Source organism: Cervus elaphus, chromosome 5, assembly GCF_910594005.1.
Source record: "Cervus elaphus chromosome 5, mCerEla1.1, whole genome shotgun sequence".
NCBI lineage: Eukaryota > Metazoa > Chordata > Mammalia > Artiodactyla > Cervidae > Cervus > Cervus elaphus.
In genome coordinates this window covers 715,341-732,201 of record NC_057819.1, presented here as the reverse complement: position 1 = coordinate 732,201, position 16,861 = coordinate 715,341, and the positions used below count along the sequence as shown (strand labels likewise).

Below are 16,861 nucleotides of genomic sequence, written 5' to 3'. Positions count from 1 at the left end.
GCCCACGGCCAGCAGCCTGCTGCCTCCCCCCTGAGCCCAGGCAGCCCGCTCGCCAGCCTGGCAGGCTCTCTGGCCTGCACTCAAGCCTTCATACCACCCTCTCCCTTCAAAGTCGGCCTCCGGGAGCTGCCCCCGCCAGGCCCAGGCTCCCGGCCTCCACCATCGGCCTATGTGCCGGTCAGTCGTATGGGCACGCCCTTGTTCTGGTATTCACCTGCCAGAGGGCAGGCAGACGGACGGTCCCCCACTCCGCCTGTACCCAGGCTCCCGACGGGGGTGTGGGTGGGGCCCGGGAAGCTCCCCATCAGGCGCGAGGCGGGCCTGAGACGGGGCTGGGGCCGGCCCTGTCCTGCGGGCAGCAGACACGGGTGGTACACGGCCGGGGCGGGTGGAGTGTTGGGGCATTCAGACAGACCTGGGGTGCCCGTCAGAGCTGTAGCCCAAAGGAGCTCTGGGGCTGGAGGGGGTGGGGAGGTGAGGTTCCCGTCCATGAACCCAGTCCAGCTGGGCGACACCTCTAAAGCCAGAAGCAGGGTGGACAGAGCGGCTGCACGGACATCTGCTGGCCGCCCTAAGGGGCAGCCAACAGGGGTCCCGTGAGAGGGGCGAGGGCCCCGGGAGATCGGGGCGTGGCCTGCAGGGCTGCCCGGAAGTGGTTGGCCTGTTGACTTGCCCCAGAGAAGTGTTTTCGTTTGTGACCACATGAGTGCGACCTCCCCACCACCCTGCCCGCGGCCACCCCCATCCTGCACCAGGGGGCTGACAGAGGGGGCCCCAAACCCCCAGGGCTCCCGCCCACCCTGCCTGCCACCAGCGTGGCGGTGCCTGCAGCCTCGGGCCTGTCGGGGCCTTTCACCAGGCCCCCTCCTCCCTGATGGGGCCCCACATGACTGAGGCAGGAGCCCTCCTTTGGGAGCCCGCACGCAGCCCGCCCCCCACCCTGGCCCTGCCTCCGGCTTTGAGGTCCCCAGAAGCCCAGCTCTGCTGGGAGCTGGTCATCCCCCTGTGGTCCCCCCCCCCCCCAAGCCTGCCTGCACTCCCCGCTTCTCGGGCCTGGAGCAGGGTCTGACCTCTCTGCTCCCCTCTTCCTCCAGGTCCCCAGGTCCCGCGCAGCCCCTTTCTCTGTGCTCTGTCCTCACCCGACTGCTCTGGATTTAGGAGCCTTGTGCCTCCAGGCCTGGCTCCACCTGGAGGATTTTTTCCTCGGGGACCAAAATCCCTGAGAATTTCCTTGGGGATTGTCTCAAGCAGGATCCCCCTCTCCCAGGCCCCTAGCGCTCCTTCTCCCCTTGACAAGGGCTTGCTGGCCGGGGCTCCATCCCCAGCCGGCCCCACCGCTGCCCGCGCAGCCTCTGCCACCTGCCTTTACCTCCAGGATCTCTTGGAGCCGGTGCCCGGCCGTGCTACTGCAGGCAGCGCTCCCATCTGTCCCTACGGGGCCCCTTCGCCCAGGCCTCTGGTCCAGACCCAGCCTACCCAAGGCCTCAAGAGTCGGGAGCCGCCGTCGCCGCAGGCTTTGACTGCGCCCGGCTCGGAAGACGCTGACCGCACCGCTGGGCGCGGGAGGGAGTCGCCGCGGGAGCAGAGGCCGGATTGAGGCCTTGACCTGCGGTTCCGAGGCACCGCTGGCCAGGGGGCTTTGGTGCGCCGCGCCTGGCGCCCACCCGCCTCCCGCCGCCCCGGGGCCTGGCCTCGTCGGGGGCGCGCAGGGCCCGCTTCTCCGGTGGGTGTCTGGGGAGGGAGGGAAAAACGCGGCGGCCGGGGATTCCTCCAGCGAGCCCCTTCCAAGTTTGCCCCAAGTTTGCGCGCGGCCGCCTGGGGGCGGGGGCCGTGCGGAGGGGCGGCGGCGCGGCCGGAGGGTGGGGTCTGGCGCGCGGGGCGGGCGCTGCCGCCTGGCCGGCCGCGGCTGGCCCGGGATCAGGGAGCCGATGTGGAATTTCCTGCCCGGCCCGGCGCCCCTCCTGCCGCCCCCCGCCCGGCCGTGCACTCCGCTTCCGGCCGCTCTCGCAGCGGCCGCACCCGCGCCCGCGCCCGCCCCGCGCCTGCCCCGCGCCGCATGGAGGGCGCAGGGCCCCGGGGGGCCGGGCCGGCGCGGCGCCGGGGAGCCGGGGGGCCGTCGCTGCTGCTGCTGCTGCTCTGGCTGCTGCCCGGCCCCGCGGCGCCCCAGGAGCTGAGCCCGCGCGGCCGCAACGTGTGCCGCGCACCCGGGTAGGAGCCGGCCGGGCTGGGGGAGGGGGCCGGAGGGGACGCCCGGGGCCGGGACAGCGGAGGGGGCGCTGGGGACCGCCCTGCGCCGCACGCGCGGGCTCCTCGGGCCGCCCTCCCCGACGCCAGCTCCGCTCCGGGCCGAGCCCGGGCGCCGGGCCACGACGGTGCGTCCGAGAATACCCCGGGCTAGAGGAGAGCAGAGGGCAGCGGGCGCCGGGAGGGCAGACACACGGGGTCCGAGATTTCAGACCCAGAAAAGAAGGACCCTTGGGCCGGGTTGGGAGGGCCGTAAGAAGACGGGAAGCGCCTTACAAGTCCGTGGCAGGGCATGTGCCAGGGCCCGGGCAGACCAGTGTGGCCGAAGCCGGCAGGGAGGGAGGCTGAGAGGCCAGCGGTGGCCTCCTTCCTGCGAGGGGGGGAGCCGGGGAGGTCTCGAGGCGAGTGGGAAGCACAGATTGGCGTCTTAGGAAGAGCCGACGTGGGTGGGAAGAGGGTGGTTGCGGAGTGAGGCGTCGAGGAGCCTGCGTTCCGAGTGGGCCAGGAACGGGAACAGGACAAGGGCGGGCGCCGGCCTCTGGAGGATGCGGACCCTCCCCGGTGGGAGGTGGGTGCCCCGAGCAGCCAGCTAGGGAAGCCAGTGTGGGCCGGGGTGGGGGGAGCGCGGGGACAGGCCTTGCGCGGGGGGCGGGGAACCGGGGCCCAGGACCGTGCACGGAGGACCGAGAGCGCGGGCCAGAAGCCGGTGGTGGCGCCAGGGTCGGAGGGCCCGGTCGGCCTGTCAGGGGCCACTGCGAGGTCAAGGGCATCTCCGCGCGGGGGCGGGGATCCGGCGTGTGCGGGTGCTCTGGCGCGGGCGGGAGGCGCCAGGCAGGCGGGCGGGCGGGCAGCTGGAGGGGCTGCCACCGGCCCCCGGCAGGCAGTCGGGGCGCCCGGGGCCGCAGGGCCCAGGGAGGCCGCGTCCAGGGGCAGGGCGGTCGTCCCAGACAAGGGGCTGTGAGGGGCCGCGCGGGGTTTCCGAGCTCGCATCCCGCGGCGCGCAGACCCCTCCCCGCTGCCAGCCCCGCCTCCGGGGCGGGGGCCGGCCTGGCCCGCCATCTGCTTCACATCGACGCCGCCGCCGCCTCCCGGGCCTCCCGGGCCTCCCCGGCCCCAGGAATGCGGCGGCGGCGGCGGCGGGCGGGGCTGCCTGGAAGGGGGAGGGCGCGATCGCTGCCGGCCTCGCCTCAGCCCTCCTTCCCTATTGGGGTCCCTGCCGGGGACCCGATGGCCGGCAGGCCGCGCTCCCCGCCCGGGACCTCCCCATCGGACGCCTGTTCCAGTAGCTGGGAGCCTGGGCTGGGTTTCAGATCCTGGGGCCTCCGCATCTGAGTGGCCTCGGGCACATCGCTTAAGCTCTCCGGGCTGGGCCCTGCTCCTGACAAATGGTGTTGGGGGTGGCACCCACCTCGTGGAGGGGAGGGAGGGGGCATGGTCCTAGTTCTGTATGGAGCTGGTTAACAGGAACCACTGCCACTGGGGGCCCCGCCTCCCTTCCCAGGGTCTGGACCATCTCTTCCATGACCTTCCCAAGGCTGGGCCTTAAGAAGCTCCACTAGCTGTTCCCTCTGCCTGGAGGCAGGAGGACCACGGAGGGTAGCAGCTCTGTCAGTAAAACCCCGGAGGCTTTCTGTGTGCGGGCCTGGCAGTGCCGGGTACAGCTGTCCTGTGTGTGTGTGTGTGTGTGTGTGTGTGTGTGTAGGGGGGAGACTTTCCACAAGTCATCTGACATCTGGTAAGGGCTAGGGAGGAGGTATTCAGCGTGGAGACCCAACTGGAGGTGATGAGTGAGAGAGGCCGGGGAGAGGAGCCCGGAGCAGAGCCTGGCGGTGTTGGGGGCAGGCCCTGCGTGCTGAGGGCCTGTTGGAAGCGCGGAAGGGGCCCAGGTGGCTGGGACAGGGATGGTGGAGGAGAGACCACCCGAGCTCTGCCCGCTCCCCAGAAGACTGAGGCCCCAGAAACCCTGGGGCAGGAGGGCAGAAGGTGCGAGAGAAGCAGGCAGGATGAGGTGGCCGGGGTGGGGGGGGGGCAGGGGACACGTGGCCTGTCCATCCTGGGTCCACTTGGGAAGGTCGAGCCGGGTGTTTCTCTGTGCATCGTCTCTGGGAGGGTGCGGAGTACCAGCCTCTCAGCCTGGAAAGGCAGGCCTTACCCTGAGATAGAGTCCACTTGGGGTGGGGGCTTGTGGGGAGGAGGCCCCCAAAGCATTGCCATTGTCTCGCTGGGACTCGGGGAGCCTCGTGAGGGAGCCAGAGTCGACAGAGCAGGGGGCACAGTGGGGGGAGTACCCATGGGGGGCGGGAGGAGAGCCTGGCTGCCGTGGAGTCCCGGGGGTGTGGGGGCAGAGGAGAGGGCAGACACTGGCACAGTGAGTGGGCAGTGCGCTTGGGCGGGTTCAAGATCAGGGTCTAAACCAGCACAGCTCCAGCGGCAGTGACCGTGCTCCGTGTGGGGGCACCACCTGCTTGCTGGGGGGCCTGGACTGACACGCAGGGTCCCGCCTGAGTGTCGGAGCTGCCCCGTCCCCGGCCCTCTTTCTCGACCTCTCACTTTCATTAGATCTGGGACGACTGGGCTGCCAGCCCATCCCAGCCTTTCCTGCCGCCCGTCTCAGGAGGAGAGGCCCCACAGGCTCATCCTCTACATGGGCTCTGTCCCGCCAGCGGTCGGGGTTTTTAGCTCTGCTGGGTGGGGCCTGGGTGCCAGCCGTGCTGGGGGAGCTTCCGGGGGCCTGTTCAGCATGGGCTGAAGCACACACAGCAGCCTTGGGTGAGTTCTTGAGCTGTGCTTAGTCACTCAGTCGTGTCTCCAACTCTTTGCGAGCCCACGGACTGCAGCCTGCCAGGCTCCTCTGTCCATGGGATTCTCTGGGCAAGAATACTAGAGTGGGTTGCTATGCCCTCCTTCAGGGGATCTTCCTGACTCAGGAATTGAGCTGGGGTCTCCTGCATGGCAGGCAAATTCTTTACCAACTGAGCTACCAGGAAATTTCCTGGGTGACTTCTTTTTTTTTTGGGGGGGGGGGTGGTAACTTTTTTTTTAGTGACAAAAGCTGGACACATCTCACTCTCTTAATCCTCCTGCCAGACCTGTGCAGACCCCTTGTACAGACACAGCGGCTGGCGGTCAGATTAAGTTCTGTGTACAAGGCCACACAGCAGGTGGCAGACCCAGACACCCAGTGCACCTTCCTGGGGCCCTAAGGCGAGGCTCCCAAGCTGGTCATAGAGCCAGGCAGCCAGGCCACCTGGGACAGAAGGCAGGCAGTATTCCCAGGCCATCCCAGCAGGCCACTCTGGTGGGGTCGCCTGCAGAAGGACTGGCTCCAGGGGCTCTCCATCCAGAGTCCTGGGCTCAGGCTGGCAGAAGAGGCAGGGGGTGACCCAGGGTTTAGTGATCATTGCAAGCTGGGAACACGGAGGGCATCTTCTGAGGGGCCTGCTAAGGGGGGCTCAGCCTTTCCTTTCCCTGACACCCTACCCACCAGGGCCATCAGGCCCCTCCCACCTCCCCCACCAACACATGCCAGTTCTGGGTTCCCATCCTCCCTCCTGTGCTCTGAGGTTGGATGGAGGCCGTGTGCCTTTAGGATCCGAGACCGCAAAGACCTGAGTGTCTGTTCTTTCTCGACCTCCTTTGCCTGCAGCATGGGCACACCCTACCTCAACCCTCATGACCCTTTCCAGGGGCCATGGCTTCACTTGGGCAGGGCCGCCGAACCTCTGTGTCTGCCCACCCCATCAGCCCAGGGCTCGGGAGGCTGCACCACCCCAACATGGGCACTTAGGAAGTTCTTACCTCCTACTGTACCTTGGAAAAGCCAAATAAAATTGAGGTTTCATGAAACTGCACAGAGAGGACGTTCCAGCGTGGCCTTCCTCGAGCCCGAATCTCGCCCTGGTGCTCTGCAGCCCTCTGTTGCACTTTCCTCACCTGGACAGACTCCCTGGGTGTCCCCTGCCCGTCCCCGAGCAAACCCCTTGCTGAGGCCACCTCGCTCAGAGGCTGCCTGTTTTAGCCCCAACAGGGCATCCTGATGTGCTGCCCAGCCCAGCCAGTCCTGGCACTGTCTGGGTCTGAACCCTTGACACCCATCGGGCCAGACTCTGCCCCATCCTGGGGTGCCCTAGCCTGCCTCACTGGAGCTGGTCCTGGAGGCTCAGAGACCTTTCTCCACCCCTACCTCACCACTGCCCCTCCTCCGACGCCTGGGGTCTCTTCTCAGGCCTAGTGGATGGGGGAAGAGGGCACAGATCAGGAGAGGCAAGACCCCCAAGTAGAGAGAACTGTGAATTTCTTGGAAGTGGTCTGTGCTCTGCCACCTCCCAGGGTTTGCTCTGGATGGCTGAAACTTGTGACTTACTCGAGTCCCCCGAACCTACAGCAGCGCCTCCGATAACCACCTCCCGCCTCCCGAGGGCAGGGTGGGGATTGCTGGTGGGGGATGGGCAGTTCCCTGCGCGAGGGGCTCAGACTCAGGCGCCAGTCTCTCTGCCTGCAGCTCCCAGGAGCTCACGTGCTGCGCCGGCTGGAGACAGCAGGGGGACGAGTGTGGGATCGGTGAGTGGGTCATCTGGGATCGCGCCCGGGGTGCGGGTGGGCACGGAGAGCAGGAGGCAAGTGCGGCGGCTGGACTGGGGACACCCCGGCCCGTCTCGTCCGCAGCTGTGTGCGAAGGCAACTCCACGTGCTCAGAGAACGAGGTGTGCGTGCGACCCGGCGAGTGCCGCTGCCGCCACGGCTACTTCGGGGCCAACTGCGACACCAGTGAGCGCGGATCCCAGCGGGCGCGGGGCGGTGGGGGCAGGGCCCAGAGGGGGCGGGGTCTGGGCTGGAGGCGGGTGCTGAGTGGGCGGGGCGCCGGGTGGGAAGCTAGCAGGCTCTCTCGCCAGCGCCTGGGCAGCCCCCCGTCTCCACTCCTCCTACAGAGTGCCCGCGCCAGTTCTGGGGTCCCGACTGCAAGGAGCTGTGCGTCTGCCACCCGCACGGGCAGTGCGAGGACGTGACGGGCCAGTGTACTTGTCACGCGCGGCGCTGGGGCGCACGCTGCGAGCATGCGTGCCAGTGCCAGCACGGCGCGTGCCACCCTCGGAGCGGCGTGTGTCGCTGCGAGCCCGGCTGGTGGGGCCCGCAGTGCGCCAGCGCGTGCTACTGCAGCGCCACGTCACGCTGCGACCCGCAGACGGGCGCGTGCCTGTGCCACGCGGGCTGGTGGGGCCGCAGCTGCAACAACCAGTGCTCCTGCAACACGTCGCCGTGCGAGCAGCAGAGCGGCCGCTGCCAGTGCCGGGAGCGCACGTTCGGCGCGCGCTGCGAGCGCTATTGCCAGTGCTTCCGCGGGCGCTGCCACCCGGTGGACGGCACGTGCGCGTGCGAGCCCGGCTACAGGGGCAAGTACTGCCGGGAGCCGTGCCCCGCCGGCTTCTACGGCCTGGGCTGCCGCCGCCGGTAAGCGCGGGCCCCGCCCGGGGAGGGGAGGGAGGGACAGGCCGCCGAGGGGGTGGGGGTGAGGGGCCCGGGCCCCGCCTAGCCTCCCGCCCCTTCCCCAGATGCGGCCAGTGCAAGGGCCAGCAGCCGTGCACCGTGGCCGAGGGCCGCTGCCTGACGTGCGAGCCCGGCTGGAACGGCACCAAGTGCGACCAGCCATGCGCCGCCGGCTTCTACGGCGAGGGCTGCGGCCGCCGGTGCCCGCCGTGTCGCGACGGGCACGCCTGCAACCACGTGACCGGCAAGTGCACGCGCTGCAACGCGGGCTGGATCGGCGACCGGTGAGCGACGCGCGTGCGCCCCAGACACGCAGCCCCCCGCCGCCCTCCGCACTGGCCTCTGTGGGCTTCGGGGCCGTTGGCCCTGACGCCCCCTCCCCCTGTTCCGAGGTGTGAGACCAGGTGCAGCAATGGCACGTACGGCGAGGACTGCGCGTTCGTGTGCGCCGACTGCGGGAGCGGCCACTGCGACTTCCAGTCAGGACGATGCCTCTGCAGCCCGGGCGTCCACGGGCCCCAGTGAGTGCTCGGGGGCGAGAGGTCTGAGTCAAGGCACAGGGCTCCAGCCAGACCCCAGAGGCTGCTCTATTGGTGACCAGGCGGGACCCAGGCTTGGCCCTCAGCCAGCTAGGGAGCGACCAGGGGTCTTGGGGGGCAGTTTCCTGCCCTGGCGTGGAGCTGGCGTTCGAGCCGGATCTGGTGGCCAGGTCAGCCTGTGGTCAGTGGGCTCCCCTGAGCTGATGATATGAAGTGCGCAGAGACCTCCACGTAGACCCACAGGTCTGGTCCGGCAGCCTATTCCCTGCACATCAAGAGTCAGCCCCGAAGTGGGCACCGCGGCCAGTGATCTTGGCCGGTCCCCCAGACTCCCCGGCGCTGGAGCGCACCCATTTGTTTCCAAAACACTGATCGCCCAGGACGTGCTGGAGGTGGGGGTGGCCGCAGTCCCTAGAGAGTGGAGCCAGGGAACGCGGGGCCGGCCGGCCGCGGGGTCGAGCGCGGGAGGCGTCTCGGAGGGCAGCTCGGCGGCGCCCCCAGACCCCGCCCGCCTCCCTGACCTCGCGCCCCCGCAGCTGTAACCTGACGTGCCCGCCCGGGCTCCACGGTGTGGACTGCGCCCAGGCCTGCAGCTGCCACGAGGACTCGTGCGACCCGGTCACCGGTGCCTGCCGCCTGGGTGAGTGGGTAGGGGCCGCCGGGTGGGGGCGCGGGGGTCGCTGGCCCCCGCTCTGATCGGGCGCTCCCCACAGAGACCAACCAGCGCAAGGGCGTGATGGGCGCGGGGGCGCTGCTCGCCCTGCTCCTCGGCCTGCTACTCTCGCTGCTCGGCTGCTGCTGCGCCTGCCGCGGCAAGGACCCAGCGCGCGGGTGAGGCTTCGCCGCCCGGCCCTAGCCCGGAGCACTGCGCGCGGTCGCCCTTCCCGGCCCCGCCCCGCCCCCGGTGGCACCGCCCCCGTTAGTTCAGGCCCCGCCCCGAGGGGCCCAGTACACTGTAGGCCCCGGCCCCTGTTAGCTCAGGCCCCGCTCGCCGCCCCGCCCTGCCCCTTTGCTCAGGCCCCGCCCCGAGGGGCCGCGTCCACTGTAGGCACCGCCCGGCCGCCCGTGGGTGGGCGCCGGCTGACTCGCCCCGCCCCTCCGGCCAAGGCAAGGCTCAGTCCCCTTCGCTCAGGCCCCGACCCCGCAGGGAGCTCTCACTGGGGAGGAAGAAGGCGCCACAGCGCTTGTGCGGACGCTTCAGTCGTATCAGCATGAAGCTTCCCCGGATCCCGCTCCGCAGGCAGAAGCTGCCCAAGGTCGTAGGTAAGGATGACCAGGGAACACCTCGGACGCAGGCGGCTGCCGGGAAGTGGCCGTGACCGGGTCAGTATAGGGACGGCGGGGCTTTGATTGTCCATGGGAGGGTCGAGGAGGGGTGCGCCCAGGGCGAGGAAAGAGGGCTCGCGGGTACGGGGGAGCCCGGGAGGAAGGCAGGGGGGTGGCCTGGACGTTCCGTCGCCCCGCAGTCTGCAGGAGTGAACGCACCGTCTGTCCTGGTGCGGAGCCGCAGGTGGACGCGGGACCTGTGCGTGGGAATGCCCTGCCGCAAGAAGCCCCCGCCCCCGGCCCAGATTTCTGGCAGTGCCCAGGGTCTTCCCTGGAAAGGGGGCAGGCTGACCCCTGGGCCCCACCGCGATGTCAGGACGGGTCAGCTGCGGGTTGCAGGGCGTGCCGTTTTCTCTCCTCTCTCTGCGCTGGTTCACACCGGGGTGCACGCTCTGTGTCTTTCCCGGTCATTTCCAAAGATGAAGGGCACGAGGTGATGAAGTCTCCTGGGAGGTAAAGGTGGAGACAGCTGAGAAAAGCCACGCTGGGCCCAGTCAGCTTGGTGCGGTCTGTGGACGCGGGTGTAGGGGCTGGAGCCCGCCTCCTGTTTGTGCGAGGGGGACAGGCTGGCAGGCTCTGCGATTCCCTGTTGGCAGGGCCTACATCTGTCGAGGCCGAGGCCGTGCCTGGGGGTGGCAGCCTGCTGAGGTGGACTGAGCCAAAAGCTGGCCTCCCCGCTGCGCGCTTGCTCTCAGAAACTGCTCGGGGCAGGGTCTGAAGCATGGCCTGGAGGGCCTGATGCCTCTCCCAGCTAGGTGCTCCCTGTTTTCACAACGTTCGGCCTGACCTCGGTCAGCTCCCTGGCTGCTGGGAGAGGCCTGTCCTACTCAGAATCTTGGGGTACAGCTTGTCGGGTCCCTACCTCACTGTGGCAGGAGGGCTGGTGAGGGCCCTGGCTGGGCAAGGCAGGGCCCCTGGCAGCTGTGCCCCCGTCCTCCCCAGTGGCCCATCACGACCTGGACAACACACTCAACTGCAGCTTCCTGGAGCCGCCCTCGGGGCTCGAGCAGCCCTCACCGTCGTGGTCCTCCCGGGCCTCCTTCTCCTCCTTCGATACCACGGATGAAGGCCCCGTGTACTGTGTACCCCATGAGGGTGAGTTGGCCTCTCTTTGGGGTGAGGACCCCTCTCGCTCTGACCCAGTGAAAGATTCTCGCTGAAAAGACCTCTGTGCTCAGAGGGACAGGCAGGAAGGGCTGGTGATGCTGTCAGCTGGTGGGTGGGCACACAGCTGAGGCTGCAGGTCAGGCTTCTGTGCTGCCCAGCACCAGACTGGGCTGGGGGTCTGGGGAGGTAGCCACAGCCAGTTTCACATCTGGGGAGACCAGGCAGAAGTTTCTGGGCTGGGGGAGGGGCTGGCAAGAGGAGACAGGAAAGGGAGTCTTTGAGATCTGGAGGCACACTTTCCCGGGAAGCCTTGGCTCACAAACGTCAGGAAGCAACCTCACTCGCTGGACTTCTGGCCCCTCTCCTCCTGCTACCATCCCCGTGAATGATCCTGGGCAGGTGACCAGGTGACCCTGAGCCCTGGAAGGCCTTGCTCTTAAAGAAGGATAAGGAATCGAGGGTCAGATATAGCGATGGTGGCCGTGAAGGAGGGGTGCAGGGGGCCGAGGTGGGGCTGCGGCCCAGGAAGGAGCCCCTCGTCCTGCCTTGGGGCTCCAAGTCAGCGGTCACCGGGGAGCGAGCCAGCCCTGTTTGGATGCCAGGACGCTTGAGCGCCAGTGGGGGTGGGAAGAGGACAGGAGGGGGCGCCGGCGGGGGCTTGTGCCTGTAGGCTGGAGGGCCGAGCTCTTCCCGTGGGCGGTGACCGTCCCGCTCTTCCCTGGTCAGAGGCGGCCGCCGAGAGCCGGGATTCGGAGGTCCCCGCCGCGGCGCCAGTGACCACGCCGGCGGAGGAGGCTGCGCCCCTCCCCGCGTCCTCCGACAGCGAGCGGTCGGCATGCAGCGGTGACGGGCCCGGAGGGGCGCTGTATGCGCGTGTGGCCCGGCGCGAGGCCCGGCCGGCCCGGGTCCAAGACGAGGCCCGAGGTCTGTCGCTTTCGCCATCGCCCGAGCGCCGGAAGCCGCCACCACCCGACCCCGCCACCAAACCCAAGGTGTCCTGGATCCATGGCAAGCACGGTGCCGGGGCTGCCGCCGCAGCCCGTGCGCCCTCGCCTCCACCTGCGGGCCCCGGGGCCGCTCCCAGCCCCAGCAAGAGGAAACGGACGCCCAGCGACACGTCAGCGCGGCCCCCCGGGCTGGCAGAGGAGGGGCCGGCCCTCGCGGCACCCTCCCCGCCTCGGGCTCGGGCTCGGGGCCGCGGCCCAGGCCTCCCAGAGCCCACGGACGCTGGCGGGCCCCCGCGCAGCGCTCCCGAGGCTGCCTCCATGCTGGCCGCCGAGCTGCGCGACAAGACTCGCAGCCTGGGCCGCGCCGAGGGGCCCCCGGGCATGCAGGGCCCCCGAGAGAAGCCGGCGCCTCCGCAGAAGGCCAAGCGCTCCGTGCCTCCCTCCTCGCCAGCCCGTTCGCCCCCCGCGCCCGAGGCCCCGGGGCCCGAAAAGGCGGCAGCCGGCACGCCCGGATCCGACACCCCTCGAAAGAAAACCCCCATTCAGAAGCCGCCCCGCAAAAAGAGCCGGGAGCTGGCGGGCGAGCCGGGCCGGGCGGGCGCGCCCACGCTGTAGTAAGGGCGGCCCACGGGCCTGCAACTTCCCCGCTTAGCAGCACTGCTTGGCGCCCCGTGCCCTGCGCGCCCTCCTCTGCCACGGGAGCTGCAGGGCGGGACGCTGCGTCTCGCTGGTTCGGCCCGCGGCCCTCCTGGACGGGCCCGTGCTTGCTGCGGCAGGAAGCCCCATCCCAGTGGCTGAGGCCTGACAGGCGCTTCGCTGACCCCTCCCTTCCCACAGCCTCCCTGGGGAGGGCTCCCGCCTGCCTGCTGGGCTCTCCAAGGCCAGGGGCAGGAGGGCTCTGTCTAGAGGACACCTCCCACTGGCCCAGAGTGCCTCCTCTGGGCCACCTTCTCACTGGCTGGGGCCAGAAGCACTTCCACCCGGGATGCCTCTCCGGTCAGGGCCTGGCGCCTCTGGCTGGAGGCTCCCTCCCCGCGACCCTGGCCAGAGGCTTCTTCCACTGGCCGAGCCCCAGGGTCTCTGGTTGACAGGAGCCTGGGGAGGAGGGCTGGTCTCTGCTCCTCAGGGGGCTTGGCTGTCCCCCAACCAGTCCTCCCCAGCCTCCCCAGCCCCCTCTGCTGTCGAGCTGGTTTTGATGGCCTCCCAGCACCCCACATGCCTGGGAATTCGAGGGGCAACTCCAGTGGCCTGAGGAGATGTATTTATAGGCCCCTGGCAGGGCTGCTCCCACCCCCCCACCCCTGGGGGGCCCCAGGATGGGCTCCTCTCGGCAGGGGCTTGGCCAAAGCTTTCTGAATAAAGTGCCTCCCCCCCCCCCACCACCATGGTCTGCCCGCTTCCTCTCTGCTGGGCCTCTTGACAAGGACGTCACCCCAAGAAACCTGGCACCCCTTGACCCAAGTGGCGTCTGGGAGCCCAGGTGTCGTCCCCCAAGACCACGTGGGAAGTGGGTCCTATCTGTCTGCCCAGCCTTCAGCTTTTTATCCAATGTGTTGGGCATCCACTCAGCCCACCCCCCCTCCACTGGCAGCTGGTGACGCCGGGCGGGCGGGCAGGAACAGATAGGATGGTTACAAGGAAGGAGCCCGTGTGCGGCGACTCCTGCCCTGCGCCTTCCCCACCGGCCACCGCTGTGACACTCGGGGCCCCAAGCTCTTTGGTGTGTCTGGGGCGGGTCAGAGGCTGGGGCCAGGGGGCAGCAGGCCAGGAGCACAGCCTCTAGCCGGGCCACGTCTGGCACAAACAAGACCGTCTGGCCATTCACAGAGCCCTGCTGTCCGTCTCAATGGGCTCCCTGTCCTCAGCCGGAAACGCTCAGCCGCCCACCCTGCTGGCTGCGGGAGCTGGGGGAGGGGGGAGCATGCCTGGCCCCGAGCCCCTGCTGGCCCCTCTCTGTCCTGGCCTTCTTTCTGCATCCCTTATTATGTGTCTTCAGGGCTTGTGGCCCTCAGGAGGGCCTCGCAAGTGATCTTCCCGAGCTCCATAACCTCACCTCTCTATGGTGTGCACTGTCCCCGCCCACCTGGGCTCCTCCATCGCCCGCCTCTGCCTGGCGGGCCTCTTCCTCACCCCCCAAACCCCGTTGCCAGCTCTTTCCATCAGGAGATTCAGCCAAGACGCTCCCATCACCTCCCCACGCCCTCCCTGTGGACCCTGGAACGACCGGAGTGTGACCAGTGCTGGTGGCTCAGGGGTCTCACCTCGTGAGTCTCCGGTCCTCTGGCCAGATGCCACCTGGAGGTCCATGTCGGTGACCCATGCAGGGGCCGAGCCAGCTGAGCGGAGACGCCTCATGGCACGGGTGGACATCTGGCGTGGCTCCCGTGGCCGTGGTCCCGGCCTCTGGCCTGGTCGGGCCGCACGTGGAAGGCGGGCTCCCGCTCCCTGGGCACACGGCTTCCCTAGAGCCAGCCGGGCACCCTCCCAGCCGTGGCCCTGCGCCTGGCCACAGCCTCATCCCTTCCTTCCGGCACCAGGCTGTGCTGGCTGCCGGGCAGAGAACACAGCCTTAACATTGGCCAGGAGGGGCAGAGGCCCAGCGAGGGCAGGGCACGGACTGAGGAGGGCGTGGAGGGCGGGCGGTGGGTCAGGCAGCAGTGGCTGGGCACCCCCACTCACCGTGCCCACCCTGTTGCTCCCCGACCCCCCCGACCCCTGCTCCAGTGGGCAAACCACTCCCCAGCCTGGATCAGCACGGTTTGGGGCAACCGGAGGGCTTGGGCCCCATATCTCACGTCCAGCAGGCCTCCCCCGGGGCCCCTCCGCCCCCTGCCCCGGAGCCTCCGAGCATCGGAGACCCTGAACTTCAGGAGTCCCTCTGTGTCGGCGCCCCATGGAGCAGGGGCCCCTCTGGCACTTCCGGCAGCAGCCCTGCTACCGGCACCCTGGAGGCCAGATGCTGTGGCCTGGGGCACCCAGCCCAGGAAGCTCCCCCCCCCCCGGAAGGTCTAGGTAGCAGCCTGGTGAGGGAGCTGCCAGACCCCACCCCGGCCCGACACCCACTCCCCCCCCCACGGCCCTGCAGCAGCGCCAGCTCCCAGGGCAGGCGCCACAAAAGGGAACCGCGGCTGCTGGAACCTCCGTTGCCATGGGGACGGGGACCACAGGACTCACATCTGGTAGCGATTGAGGAGGAAAAATTATGAGTCGTGGAAAATGCAAATATTTTTTGTAGCACAGAGCACAAAGGAGGGGGAGGAATGTGGGACTGGAGAAGGCCTGAGCCGGAGCACACGCCACACAGAGGCCGAGCTACATGCACACACGCGTGCACACACACGTGCACACAGACACACACTCTGAAACGTACCTGCACCTACAGCCAGGCCAACAGAGATCGAGAGATGCCACCAGTGCCCCCACCCCCGCCCCGGGGCGGAAACAGACAGCCCTGCCAACACAAACACAGAAACTGAGGCCGAGGCCCTGTCACACCGCACCCGCACACGCACACCAGGAGAACCGGGGAAACACAGGGAGAGACGCACACACTGAAGCGAACACGCGTGTACGAGGAAGCATGCTCTCTCGGCAAAACACCTGGAACAGAGAAGGCTCAGCAACGCACACGGTACCACCAGGTGCGGGACACGGAGACGGCATGGACGTGCGGCACAGCACAGCCCCCAGCTCAGAGAAGACCTGGGAGAGACACAGACCCTGCAACACGCGCGTGCGCACACACACACTCACACACACACACCCTGCAGGCTCCCAGGAGGACCCACAGCACTCAGTCCACTACACATCAGGAGGCGGACACGGGACGACGCTGCTGAATTTGTCTGTGTTGGAGGTCGCACCCCACTGTGAGCCCAGAGCCCGATCCTGAAAGGCCAAGTTGTCCTGGCACGTGCCAGACTCCCTCATCCGTTCTTGTAACTCCCTCGATCACCCGGCTCTAGAAAACCCCAGCTGCTACCTTTCCTGGTCAACATTTCTTGTTAGCAAATGTTGCTCCTGCCGCCATCGCGGGAATAAAACCATCCGCTGACTGTCTGGTACATCTCTCCGTATGGTCCTGCAGCCCCGACCCTTGTTTTGGGTCCTGGTCACTCCTCCAGGTAGCGCCCAGGAGCTAACCCTAGTCCCAGGGAGCCCCCAGGGCCTGTGCACCAGGGCCTCATCTGTTGGGAGCACAGGAAGAATTTGATCTTTTTTGAGGACTCGATTTCCGGTGTCTGCTTCTTTTGGTTTCAGGGTCTGACCATTTTGTCTATTTGTCTGTGTGTCTGTTTTGAGCTTAAATCAATCGAGTTAGTAGCTGCTGGGAAGATGGTTTGAGGTGGCCGCAGATGGAAAGAGCCATGTGGAGGCCAAGGTTTCCTTAAGGCTGCAGAGAGTCTATGACAAGGTCAGGGGCGGACACACCCAGCAGTCAGTCCCTTTGGGGAGGCTCACGGAATGCAGGGCCCCCCCAAGAGGGCAGTGAAGCTGGGGGGTGGCATTAGGAGAGCGGAGGTCTGAGAGCAGACAGCCAGAGTCCAGAGACAGGCGAGGGTGTCTGCAGAGGTTGGGCCCCCCTCGGAGGACAAGCAGGAGGGCCCGTGGGTGCGTGAAAGGGAGTCTGGGTGGAGAAGCCATCGATGGGTCCAGTGGGGCCGGTACCCTGCGTCCTCATGGGGACAGTCGTGGTGAGTGAGGGCATCATCGGATGAGTCCGGCTACAGGGCCGAGTCACCTGGGTTAGTCAAGAGGTTAGTTAGTTTCACATTAGCGAAGATGGGAAAATGACCCAAGTGTCTGTCGACAGATGAATGGATAGCAAAGGGAGGTCCATTCATGCAATGGGATGTTTACTCAGCCTTAAAAAGGGAAGAAATTCTGACACATAATACAACAAGGGTGAACTCTGAAGACATCATGCTAAATGAAAATGAAATCAGCTCATCACAAAAGAACACATACTATATACTTCCGCTTACGTGAGGTATTTACAATAGATTCGCAGAGAGACAGAAAGTGGGGGGCCAGGGGCTGGGGTGGAGGGTGGGCAGTTAGTGTTTAGTGGGGACAGAGTTTCAGTTTTACAAGATGCAAAGGGTTATCAGGATGGCTGGTGGTGACGGCTACACAACAGTGTCAGTGTACTTATTACTGAGCTATGCACTTAAAAAGGGTTAAGATGGTAAAGTTAATGCTATGTGTCTTTTA

At 67.5% G+C, this 16,861-nt stretch overlaps 1 protein-coding gene across 3 annotated transcripts; it reads left to right on the top strand.

Moving 5' to 3' along the window:
- The first annotated feature begins 1,925 nt into the window (after nucleotides 1–1,925).
- Nucleotides 1,926–15,706, top strand: SCARF2 (scavenger receptor class F member 2). 3 transcript variants are annotated; one of them, XM_043901067.1, is made up of 11 exons: nucleotides 1,926–2,208; nucleotides 6,746–6,804; nucleotides 6,910–7,011; nucleotides 7,173–7,692; nucleotides 7,794–8,012; nucleotides 8,121–8,249; nucleotides 8,804–8,907; nucleotides 8,981–9,098; nucleotides 9,400–9,530; nucleotides 10,536–10,688; nucleotides 11,427–15,706. In XM_043901067.1, the coding sequence occupies exons 1-11, from the start codon at nucleotides 2,057–2,059 to the stop codon at nucleotides 12,260–12,262; spliced, it is 2,523 nt and encodes an 840-aa protein (XP_043757002.1). In that variant the 5' UTR covers nucleotides 1,926–2,056; the 3' UTR covers nucleotides 12,263–15,706. The 3 variants fall into 3 exon arrangements, with proteins under 3 accessions (XP_043757002.1, XP_043757003.1, XP_043757004.1); XM_043901068.1 differs by having other exon boundaries at nucleotides 1,928–2,208; nucleotides 9,415–9,530; XM_043901069.1 differs by lacking the exon at nucleotides 1,926–2,208 and adding an exon at nucleotides 2,245–2,812.
- Nucleotides 15,707–16,861: the final 1,155 nt, after the last annotated feature.

Bases quoted from the DNA above. Each gene is read 5' to 3' on its own strand.
- SCARF2 (XM_043901067.1), top strand. From the start codon at position 2,057: ATGGAGGGCGCAGGGCCCCGGGGGGCCGGGCCGGCGCGGCGCCGGGGA. The intron at 6,805-6,909 runs GTGAGTGGGTCA...TCTCGTCCGCAG, and splicing joins GGGGGACGAGTGTGGGATCG to CTGTGTGCGAAGGCAACTCC. The intron at 8,013-8,120 runs GTGAGCGACGCG...CCCTGTTCCGAG, and splicing joins GCGGGCTGGATCGGCGACCG to GTGTGAGACCAGGTGCAGCA.